The 12,415-nt window shown below is 36.1% G+C and overlaps 2 protein-coding genes and 1 non-coding gene across 6 annotated transcripts in view; 2 read left to right on the top strand and 1 right to left on the bottom strand.

Annotated features, from left to right (window-relative positions):
- Positions 1-12,415, top strand: part of LOC122515135 (serine/threonine-protein kinase S6KL) — a 44,499-nt gene that overhangs the window by 2,202 nt on the left and 29,882 nt on the right. For all 4 annotated transcript variants that reach the window (XM_043632349.1, XM_043632348.1, XM_043632350.1 and 1 more), the window contains one exon: positions 25-113. In XM_043632349.1, the coding sequence (XP_043488284.1) occupies positions 25-113 (89 nt within the window). The remainder of the gene's footprint in view (positions 1-24; positions 114-12,415) is intronic.
- Positions 250-321, top strand: Trnaw-cca. Its single transcript has one exon. It is a non-coding gene; the product is annotated as a tRNA-Trp (tRNA).
- Positions 3,872-10,886, bottom strand: LOC122515134 (neurofilament heavy polypeptide-like). The gene is made up of 3 exons (XM_043632347.1): positions 10,490-10,886; positions 5,656-6,184; positions 3,872-5,555 (listed from the first exon to the last, which is right to left on the bottom strand). The coding sequence occupies exons 2-3, from the start codon at positions 6,172-6,174 to the stop codon at positions 4,359-4,361; spliced, it is 1,716 nt and encodes a 571-aa protein (XP_043488282.1). The 5' UTR covers positions 6,175-6,184; positions 10,490-10,886; the 3' UTR covers positions 3,872-4,358.

Genomic DNA, 12,415 nt, shown 5'->3' with positions numbered 1-12,415 from the left:
ATCTTTACTTTGAATGAATTTCAGCTCCAGAAATTTTTAAAAGGCAACCTTATGGACAAGAGGTTGATTGGTGGTCTCTCGGTGTTTTAATGTGCTTTCTACTCACTAATCGGGTATGTAAAAAAAAAATATATTTTTCGATATTTATGTTTACAATTGAAAATTATTTCCAAGTAACGCGGAGTTACGTTTAAATTAAAAATTATTTCGATTATATATAACTGGTTTAAAAGCGTTCGTCGACCAAGAGACTCCGTGGCGCAACGGTAGCGCGTCTGACTCCAGATCAGAAGGTTGCGTGTTCAAATCACGTCGGGGTCATAATATCGTTGAATTTTTTTTTCTTCCTTTTTATTTTTTTTTAAATTATTTTATTCGACAACGCGGTTAAGATGAAAACGTTTATCGTATTTTACATGAATTTATTTATAAAATAAAAATATATTGTGCTTTTTGAATGCCAAAAAATAGGAACGATTAAAGAAATACTATGACGGGGATCTTGCAAATATTTCAAATAGAAACGTGAACATGTCTTTTTAAATTGACAATGAGTCGAACTTATTCGCATTATCGATTTTTTTTTTAATTGCAAGTAAAACTAATTTTTTGTCATAATTTTCTTCGTTTTCTTTTCCTTCAAATACAATTCTTGTATAAATTAAAAAATATCCAGGGGTGGGGCAAATTTCTTCGGAATATCTAATGCACAAATGGAAAAAAAAGCATTTTAAGAAAAATATTTACATTGATTATCATTTATAAGATATCTTGTTTTCTTCTCATTTACGATCGAGTAAGATCCTCTAAAGATTTGCAACGTTTCAAAAAACAACGTGCGTTTTCTCCTTGATATTAGGAAGAAAAGAAAAGAAAAAGAAAAAGAAGAAAGAAAAGGAAAAGAAAAAAGAAAAAGAGAAAGAAAAAAAAAATTATCAGCCGTATATAAAAAATAGTTCGTATGTTTTACGTAAAGATTCCTTAATGATTAAATTATAATTATTCTTAAAAATATATTGTACGTATACTTAAACTTTATTATTTCACTTAAATATGAATGACTATGAAGACGATTATTTAATTCAAGCGGTGAAAAAGTAAGCTACTCGAATGAGCCACTATAGTGGCCATGGACTTGGAAAAAATAATCGCAAAAGCCACTTTAGTGGCAGGCTGGCTAAGGGCGATATCGGTAATTGCAGTGCTCTACCTTTATCTTGTCGACCGTCGGTAACGGTAAACATCGGCCGTCGGTAATAGTAAATTTCTATTTTTTAAATATCGTCCGATTTTAATGGCAGTTTGTAGTTTAATAATATGGACCGTCAGTAATCTGAATACAAAGTTTCATCGACGTAGAGTAAAAAAAATTTTGAAGTTTTATTACCGACGGTAATAGTAGATTTCTATTTTTTAAACATCGTCCGATTTTAATGGCAGTTTGTAGTTTAATAATATGGACCGTCAGTAATCTGAATACAAAGTTTCATCGACGTAGAGTAAAAAAAATTTTGAAGTTTTATTACCGACGGTCGACAAGATAAAGGTAGAGCACTGCAATTACCGATATGGGCCTTAGCCGGCCTGCCACTAAAGTGGCTTTTGCGATTATTTTTTCCAGGTCCATGGCCACTATAGTGGCTCACTCGAATAGCTTACTTACTCACTGTTTGAATTAAATAATCGTCTTCATAGACATTCATATTTAAGTGAAATGTTAAAGTTTAAGTATGTAAAATATATTTTTAAGAAAAAATATAATTTAATCGTTAAGGAATCTTTACGTAAAACATACGAACTTTCTTTATATACGGTAACTGTTTAATAACAGACTTCGCATTAACTTCTATTATATGACAAATAAAGAATAACATTTACTTGATGATACTTAAAAAGAAATCGTCTATTAATAATTCTAAAAACCTCGACACATGCACAGCTTCTCGCAGCATACCCCGTGTACGTCGGCAGCACACAAGTATACAAGTTATACACACACATTACAAAAAAGTGAAAGATACGCACGATAGATTGCGCAGAAAAAACGTAATGAGGTCATTCGATCGCTAAATATTACTCTTCATATTTTTTTTCATACCGGGCGGCTTATATGAAAATATATTCTTAAGGAGTAAACTTCAAAAAACAAAACTGCAAATGAATAAGAATCAGTCATTTGCGTTAAGAAGACATACTTAAATATGCTATAATTCATTCCGTTTAGCTATGCTCGTTTAATTCATTGATAGATCGAAGAATCTTGCGATAGATTGCAAAACCTTTCGCGCCTTGACATTTTGTCGAGTACAACGACCTTATAGAATTCAACTGTGTTTACTCGAATGCATTTACCTATACGCCATCGAGTTTTTACTCGGCCTTCGGGATGAGTAACGAAGTTTTAACGCATATCACGAATAAATGTCGCGGACTATAACGTGTTCTTGTATTGCGCAAAGGAATTCTTTGTAGGAAGGTGGGTGGGTGGGTGGTGGTGGTATGGTGATGGTGATGGTAGTGGTTATGGTTGTCTTTGAAAGAACAAGCTGGGCCTTTCTTTTCATTCGATCTTCGATTAATCGATCGTAACTTGAGATATTAGTATCTAAGTGTTAGATAAATCTTTAAAAAGTACCATGATTTCTCCTATTTACTTTAGCTATCATGTAAGATGAGAACAATATTGTGTATAGAGGTGGGTAAGTATTATTTAACTTGATTATCTTTTTTTCTTCTTTCCATTTTTTTTGTTCGTTTTATCTTTTACAGAGGATTGGTATCAGTAACGCCAAATCTTACGTTGAAGATGACAGTAATAATAATAATTATTATTATTATAACGATGATGACAGCAATAATACAAATAATAATATTATTATTAATTATGGAACTCGTACTAAATCGTAATAATAAAATAAAATAAAATAATAATAATAATAATAATAATAATAATAAAAATAAAAATAATAATAATAATAATAATAAACTTAATAATATTAATAATAATAATAATAATAATATTAATAATAATAATAATAATAATAATAATATTAATAATAATTGTGGAACTGGTACTAGAACGTAATAATAATAATAAAATAATAAAAGTAATAAGAATGAGACGCGTTAAACTCTAAGAAGACAGACTCGAGAACTAATCGCTAATCTATCGGAATGGGTCTGGTTAGGTGTGATCTGTGTACGTTCGTTCAAAACAAAATAAAAGGATATACATATATATATCTCTATATATATATATATATATATACACACAAACATGTATATATATATATATAAATATGTGTATATATATAATTGTAGAAATTTTGGGATGAGAATAGCGACAAAAGAAATAAAAGAATAGTATAAAGAAAGAAAAGAAAAAGTAAAGTCAGAAGAGAGCAGAAGAGATTCGTCCACCTGTACCATCCATCCATCCATCCATCTATCCATCCAATTCCATCCATAAATCAATCCATCGGAAGTAAGAGCCGTGTTGTTGGTTGTAATTGTACATCAGGACGAACGACGAGGGTGCAGCTCGGTGAGGAAGAAAATTCGCCGAACCGGATCCTCAGGAAGATAAGGACGACCACGCGAACAAAAACAGAAAAAAAAAAATCTAATGTTGAGTCTCGCGTGATCTCCCAACGTTCCCTCCCTCCTCCTTTCTTTCCTATTTTTTTCTTATTTTTTCCTCGATTAAAGAAAATTCGTTTCTCGGGGGGATATTCGGAATCGTTGCGCGTCAAAGCAGCAATATAATATATGCACACCCTATTATTATTATTATTATTACATCATCGTCGCGATCGGGGGACGCGTTGGTTATTTCGTTTTCGTTCTCTTCCTTTCCTACCTCTTCTCTTTCTTTTTATTTCTATCATTAAATTTACCTTGCTATTTCTACCACTATCTCTATCATTTACCTCTACCTTTTTATATCTCTATCTCTACCTTTTTACCTCTACCTCTACTACCTCTACCTTGCCTTGACACATACGTACATGCACACACGCGCACACATCCGCATTTTGATGCTCGTACAACACACTCTCTTTATTTTTCTTTCTCATTTTTTCTTTTTTTTCTTTTTTTTCCTTTTTTTTCTTTTTTTTTAAGCTAGTTTGTCGTCGTTGTTGTTGTTGTTATTATTATTTTTGTTGTTGTCGATGGTCGTTTAATATCTCGGATTCCGATATTATTCTCCGTCGTTTTCTCACTCTCGGCGACTATTCCTCTCTCTCTCTCTCTTTCTTTCTCTAGATTTACCTTCGGGAATGATGGTGGTGGTGGTGGTGGTGGGGGTCTCGTGAATTTCCTGCCGATCGTGTATAATAAACGAGCGTGGGATCCTTTTATGAGGCGGTCTTCTCCTCGCTGTTACTTTGGCTGCTGTTCTCCTCGCTTTTCTGGCTGGCGTCGTTGTTACTGCTAGCAGCAGGAATTACCGGCGAGGAGCTATTGTCTTCCTGTACCGAAGGGGACGAGGAGAGAGCGTTTGGTTGGACCGATGAATCTACTTTCGCGTCCTTGACTTCCTCCGGTTCTGGCAACAATTCCGGTTTAGATTCTTCCGCCGGTTTCGAAGATTTTTCCTCGGATGATTTCTTGTCATCGTCGTCGTCCTCCTCGCTGTTGTTGTTCTTAGCGTCATCCTTTTCAACGGATTTGTCTTCCTCGGAGGAGGAAGATTCCTTTAATTCGGCAGCCCCGGTTGTTGCAGGTGTAACCGCCACGGTTGCCGCTTCCGTTTCCAATTTGATCTCTTCCTTGGGTGATTCCTCCTCGGCTGCTTTTGATTTTGCCGATTCCTCGTTAATAACCGAAGCATCTCGCTTGATCTGGCTAGTTTCTTGTTGCAACGTTGAACCAGCAGCCTCGGGAACGCTTTCCAAATGTTTATCTTCCTTTGCCGCTACCTCGGGTTCCGCGCTCTTAGCTTCTTTCTCGACCTGCGGTAACAAGCTCGATTTGTTCTCATCTTTAGCAGCACCTTCATCTTGATTACCACCGCTTGCCAACGATGAACTACCACTGGCCGATGATTCTTCTACTGGTTTTTCGATTTCACCAGTCGCCGCCTTTTTCGATTCTTCCTTATTTTTATTTTCCTCGGCTTGATGATCATCAATCTTCTTCTCTTGATTTTCGTTACTAGCATCTTCTTTATTAACCTGAGATTTCTCGAGTAAAACAACTGGCGCCGCCGCAGTTTCCTCGGCGTCGCGAGTCACGCGGTCTGGCTTTTCTTCGGCTTTTATTTCCTCTTTCAACAATGCCTCCTCGTTCTTATTGTCGGCATCGTTAGAATTTTCAACCTTCTTTTCGGCTTCCTCTTGTGCTTGACCTTCAGACGTAGCCGCCGCCGCCGCCGCCGCAGCCGGTAGCACGGCTTCTTCGTCCTTTTTCAAAGTTTCTTCAACTTTCCTAAGTCCTTCGTATTTCTTTTCTTTTTTAGTTGGTTCTTCCTTTTTCGTTAGATCTACTTTTTCTTGGGATTCCTCGCTGGATTGGGCAACGTCCTTTGCTTCGGCAGGTGCTGCTGCTTGTTCCTGAAACGACGCAACGTCGAAATGTAATAGCCGTTGTGTTGTTAATACACACACGAGTATAATAATTCCGATGACGGTAACCGATTATACTGGGACTTACCTTTTTCTCGGCCGCTTCGGTTGGTTCAGCTTGAGGGTGATCCTCTTGCGACGTCGCTTGGACGTTTTCCTTTACTTCGGATGCAGCTTCCTTGAGACTTTCGTCCTCCTTCTTAGCCTCGGCAGATTGTTCTTGTGGCTGCTGCTGAGCTTGCGGCTGAGCTTCTGGCTGGGAGGATTGCGGCACCGCTTGCGGTGGTGCATCGGCATGTTCTTCAGCAGGAAGTTCCTTTTTTTCGTCAGCTTGTTCCAATGGTGCTTCGTGAGACGAGGGAGGGGAGGAGGAGGGGGCGGATTGGCTTTGTTGAGGATTCTCCGCGTTCCTTCGTCTTCTGAGAGTCGCTGTTGCAGCCTCGACCGAAAATTGTACGTCAGCTTCCGAATTTTCGTCGACATCTGATGGTCCCGATACAGCTGCCGATGGTCCCGATGCAGCTGATGCTGGTTCGGTCAATGACGCCAAGGGAGCAGCCCTTGCACCCAGCAAGCATATCATCGATATTAACACGATCTTCATCATCGTCGTCGATCTGCAACCAAACGCAAACGTGTATTCTCTCTTCGTAATTATGCTTTTTGTTTTTATTTTTATTTTTCTTACGCGTACAAATAATAATCACTCTCTTTCTCTCTCTCTCTCTCTCTTCTCTCCGATTTATCGAGTAATATTTAGAAGAAAAATGATATTTCTCTCGTAAAAATAAGATTCGCGTAAACAATTACAATATTTTAATCATCTATTCAATGACAATTCAAACTTTTTATTTATCCGAGAAATTGTCTCCGTACGAGACATTAGACGAACGAAATAAATCGATTGATCGATCGAAATTATTCAAATCGAATTTACGAATATTATTAATATTAACTAAGGTGTATCAATTATTCGTAAATACGTAAAATATTATGTTGTACGCGTATACAAATACATTTATTAATGTATTACGTTTACTTGCTTGTTCCATACATAAATACGTATGAATAGGTATGAATAATTAATCAATCAGTTGAGAAGAATCAAGAAGGAATAATTAATATGTAACAGTTATGTTTGATTTTGAATGGAACGAAAAGGGAGGGGGGGGCTGATGACGAATGAGAGATAAAAGAAGATAAGAGGAGGGGAGAGGAGAAGTGAGGTTAGGTTTGAGTATCTGAGCTGCTGCTGCTGCTGCTGCTGCTACTGTTGCTTGTTGCTAGTGCAAGAATCGGCAGGAAGAAGAGGGACGGATGACATTGAGCCGAATGCATTGAATAAGGCGAGCACGTTATATGGAACTAATGACAGGATGCACGCCCCTCACGCTTGTTACGCGTATGACTCTCTCTCCCTCTCTCTCTCTCTCTCTTTCTCTCTCACACTCACACACGCACATATAACTGCGTATTTCTTTTCGTGCACGCGTTTCACAACTTGGCGCGTGTCTCTGAAGGATCAAATCTTTGCCATGGGTCGTCATGGGAAACATCTAACGAATGAATGAACGAATAAATGAATGAATGAATGAATGAATGAATTAATCAATTCTACCATAAATAGACATAATTTTGTTGTTGTTGTTATTCTCATCGAAAAAAAAAAAAAAAACGTATCGAGTTTTTCGGACACAATTATTTTACAAAGATATTATTAACTTTAGTTTCGTTGTCCCCCCCTTGCCCCCTCGCCCCCCCCTTAGTAAATAATTAATGCTTTAAACCTTCTTAATATTCAGGGAAAGCTTTCGTAGAGGAAGGAAGCGACGTTATGAAAGGAAGAAGAAGAAGAAAAAGAATGGGGGGGGACGCCTGGTGCTCATTTTTCTCGAAAATGTCCTTGAAGATTTACGATTGCCATGAGAGATATTTTTTTATTATCACGGCATTTATAATAATTTTATTTATTTATTTTTTTTTTTCTTTTTTCATGTGATTCACCATTTATTTTTGAACAATATTGTACGACGTAAACGGACACACGATTGATGTTGGGGAGCGTGAAAACGGAGAACGCAAATGCCTTTACTTGATTTCCCATTGAAAAGCATTAAACACGCGATCACTTTATGACAAAGGCATAAACCTTTCTCTTCCTCTCTTTTTCTTTCTCTTTCTTTTTCCTCGTGTCACGCACGAGCGATTAAATATTCCGTTGATGGGTTTTTCTCGATGTTTAATAAATATTACAACGACAACAAGAAAAAGGGGGGGCAGAGGTGGGAGGAAATCATTTGCGATAATTTTCGTTCGGTTGAGATGAAAAAAAAGAAAAAAGAAAAAATGAAAAAGAGATACACTTTCGAAGTTTGAAATCAAATGGAATGCGTGTAACAAACGTTCGCGTTTGGAAAGAATCGAGAAAGGGAAAGAACGCGACCACGACGGTAGTGTTGTAGTAGTATGGGTAAGAAGAGAGATGGTAAAAGAGAGAGAGAAAGATGGAAATAGAAATAGAAATAGAAAGAAGGGGGAACGGGAACGGGAAGGACACACAACGGTCCGTCCAGTTTTTACCCCGACTAGCTTGATTTCGTGTTTGGCAAGCAACATATACGTAACCACGCCGATAGGTTAGTTGTCTCTGTGTGTTTCTCGATAGTGGTTTGTGTTAGCGCAATCATGAAGTTTCTTACGAAGGCAATCGACTTCTTCGTCGATAGATCGAACTTTTAACTCGTTATTCTCATTCGAATCTTGCCGTTAACTGCTTTAGCGAGTTAACGCGAAGGCTGGCTGGCTGGCTGGCTGACTAGCTGGCTGGTAGGCAAGCAGCAAGCAAGCTTGTATGAAACATTCCGTTGAAAATCCTCCATTAAACGCGATATTACTTTTTTCTTTTCTACTTTTTCTTCTTTTTCTTCTTTCTTTCTTTTTGTTTTTTTATAACATTACATACACCTTTATTTATTATTATCGAATCCATTAAAGTTTAAAAGAATAAGAAGGTTCTGTGAAAGGTCTGTGGAATTCATATTATCACCTGATAATAATTATTAAAAAAAAAGTATTGTAATTAAATAATTTCACGATTAAAGTATTAACAAACAACAACAAACAACAACAACGACAATCATATTTAATTTCAATTTGTTTTTCAACTCTTCCTTATATCGTATATATAAGTGTATTATATTCTAATATTAATTAAATAATATTAAATATATTTTAGATAGTTCACACACCTAACGAGATATTATTCATTCGCGTTTTAATTCAAATAACATTTATTTCGATTTTAAAATGATCGGTCGTACGATCGTACGATCCTCGTCGTTGTTGTCGTGGTCTTGGAGAGGGGGTGGGGGTGGGGGTGTGGGGGGAGGGTAGAGGAGGGAGAGGGGGAAGAAAAAATAAAAAAAATATTCGACGAGTGAATTCGAGTCATTGGATTTGGAAGGAAAAGAGTTGATTGTTTTCTCTCTCTCTCTCTCTCTCTCTCTCTCTCTCTCTCTTTCATCATAGAATCGGACAAATGCGTGGCGAGCACGCATCTACTCGATAGGGAGAGAGGAAATGCCTGTGAGAGAGAGATGATGGACACCCATTACCTCATCAAGATCATCAGAGTTGTAATAATGGTAGCGCTCTTACAAAAGAAGAATGTGGCGGGGTTAGGGGGGCTATGGGGGGCTAGCTAGCTAGCTAGCTAGCTTGCTAGGGGGGCCAGGGGGAGGAGGATCAAGCGATCCAACGTCAATGACGTTAATGTTCCTCTTATTCTTTATATTATTTTACCGTCCGTTTTACAAATTTGCGCCTAATTTTCGAACGAACGAACGAGCAAATGGTAAATTAGGATCAATCGTTTTGACTGACAATGAGAGATTATATGGTTGGACAGAAATGAATTAGAAATTAGGGAAAAAGTAGAATAGTCGCGAAGAGGAGGGGGTTGGAGGGGGGATCGTAAAAATCTTTACGAAAATGAATTCTAAGAAAATAATTATATTTTCACGCGCGCGTATTATTATTTATTAATTTAATATCGGAAATTATTATTTAGAAATAATGTATGGAATAATTAATTACGTGAATGATTTTCTATGGAAATTCGGTTGTTAAACGAATCCAAAAATTGAAATCAAAAAAAAGGAAGAGAATAAGGAAGAAAGAGAGAGAGAGAGTGTGTGTGTGTGTATGTTGAAGAGCAAAAGAATAAGAAAATGACGCAAAAGAACCGTTAAGACATCATCAACGCGAATTCAGACGTAAATTACGTGTCCCGCGGGTCGATGATTTTTGTTTAAAAAATTGTTACACTCTCTCTCTCTTTCTCTCTCTCTCTCTCTCTCTCTCATTTCCTTTTCGTTTACCTAGCTCTAAATTTCGCTATATCTTTTGCGTAAAATTAAAATGACATCTTCGCGGTTCTTTTTCTTTATTTATCCTTTCGGTATAAAAGAAGAACGGTGAGAGAGAGAGGGGCATGACTAGCGAAATCACCAGTCTTCTCTCTCTCTCTCTCTCTCTCTTTCTCTCTTTTTCTCATTTTGTCCTCTTGCAAAATTTCTTTCGCAAGTTTAACGATCCCAACTATAATCACAGACTATCTCTCATTTTCTCTCTCTCTCTCTCTTTATTTTTCTTCCTTTCTTTTTCTCATTGTCTTTAGAATCGAAAGGAAACAGATTCTTTGAGTGTGGGATTATTGTTTCTTCGATGATAAAATAAATTAAACACCGATCACTCGAAAAAAAAATAAAAATATATATATTATATGCAAAAGAATATGAAAAACAAACAAACAAACAAAAATAAAATAAGAGAAAAAAAAAAGAGAGAACGGAAAATACAAAATATGAAACAAAGTAAAAAAGATATAAATTGAAAATCGATTAAATTTCGTCAGTACTCACGTAATTAATATCTTCCTTAACTGTCAAAAAAACTCGTTCCGTGAAAACGGAAGTCGAATGGCAGCAGTCTGGGCAATGGCAGCAGAACAAGAGGCGCGGGCAGCCCTTCTTCCTTCCTTCTTCCTCTTTGTTTCTTTGGCTTCGATTCGACGTTATTAGAAACTCCGCGATAAGAAAAGAAAAAAACTGATAGAATCCGACTGTATATCTTCCTTTTATCTACTTTCTCTCGCTCTCTCTCTCTCTATCTTCTCGTTACAATTTGATTTGATCTGATCTGATATACTCGCGAATGGTCGTCGCGCGCGTGCGATTATGCTCGTTTGCGAAGGACCGTGATGATCGGGATGAAGGTTGGGTCGTGTGTCGAGATGGAATTGTTCGGGCCTTGCTTATATACCCATTTACCCACTCGACCAGCCACCAGGATAGCGCAGGGGCCCCTCTGCTATACTCCTTCGCAAGGGAGGGGCCCCTCTCTTATTTTTTTCTCTCTCTCTCTCTCTCTCTTTTTTTTCTTCTTCTTCTTCTTCTCACTTCTTCCCTTCTCTCTGTCTGTCTGTCTGTCTATCTATCCATCTCTCTCTTTCTTTCTTCCTACGTTTCCGTGTCTTTTACTCTCCCTCCCCCACCCTTTTCAACCTCCCCCTTCTCCCCCTACTCCACCATCACCATCGCCACCACCACCACCACCATCACCTCCTGTTCGTTCTTCCTCCTCTTTCTCCTCTTCTTTCTTCTCCTACAACGCGTTCTCCGATTCAACTTCTTTCCGTTCTCCGGCCCACGCCGTCTACCGAGAGATCAAGACACGCAACATCATCATAGTCGAAAGGAAAGAAAGAAAGAAAGAAAGGAAGGAAGAAGAATGAGAAAGAAATAAAAGGGAAAAAGAAAAATATTTTAAAAAATAAAAATGATCGAGCGAGATGAGTTATCTTAGAAGATTTTCATGTCTCCCTATGAATTTTTTCTTTATACGTTTCTCGTATTCTAGCGAGATCTCATTTTATATTCTTTATTGGTATTATTATTATTATTATTATTATTATTATTATTTATTATTTATTAGAACTCGCGTCCGGTTTAATATCTCTTCTCATCTATTTCTACGGGTTTTTGTTTTTTTTTCTTTTTCTTTTTCTTTATCTTTTTTCGTACACTTTATAATTTTTATTATCGAAAATTTTTCTTATATTTATTATTAAAATTTTTTTAATATTATTTATTATATTTATATTATATAAAATTGTTATTAATTTAATTTTTATAATCGATTTATCGAAAAAGGGAAGCTCTATCGTCATTTTGCTTTGTTTAAACTTTTGATATCGTATTATTTCGCGATCTTTATCACGAATAGTATTTGTTTCAATTTAAATAGATTTCATTTGTATTCTTTTTTTTTTAATTAATAAGAACGATATTTTTTGTACTCGATCGATGCATACACTTTTGCATACATTTATTATTATTGTTATTATTATTATTTGATTTATTTTTATTTTTTTCCAAGAAAACACACACACACACATTATATATTTTTTACGGAAATTATTTCTTTGGCGTAGTTCCGTTCAATTCGTCACGAATTGAATAATATCTTTAGATATAATTAGTATTTGTTTTTTTCAAATCAATATTAATGATATTATTTTCTTTTCTTCTCTCCATGCATACACTTTCGTTCGTTTATTATTATTATTATTATTATTATTATTATTATTATTATTATTTTGTTCCTAAATAAAAAAGAGAAAAAAAATCAATAAGAAAACACACATACACATATATTTTTTTAATGGAAGTATCTCAAAACAAAGTTTTCTGATCAATTAATATTTGAAAATAAAATAAATATTTGTACGATATATTACATCCGTTATTATTTATTTATTTATTTAAATATTAGGGGTACGTGTCTTT

Source organism: Polistes fuscatus, unplaced genomic scaffold (genome assembly GCF_010416935.1).
Source record: "Polistes fuscatus isolate 324 unplaced genomic scaffold, CU_Pfus_HIC Scaffold17, whole genome shotgun sequence".
Taxonomy (NCBI): domain Eukaryota; kingdom Metazoa; phylum Arthropoda; class Insecta; order Hymenoptera; family Vespidae; genus Polistes; species Polistes fuscatus.
Note: the sequence above shows the minus strand (reverse complement) of the source record. Positions and strands in the feature narration are given on the sequence as shown.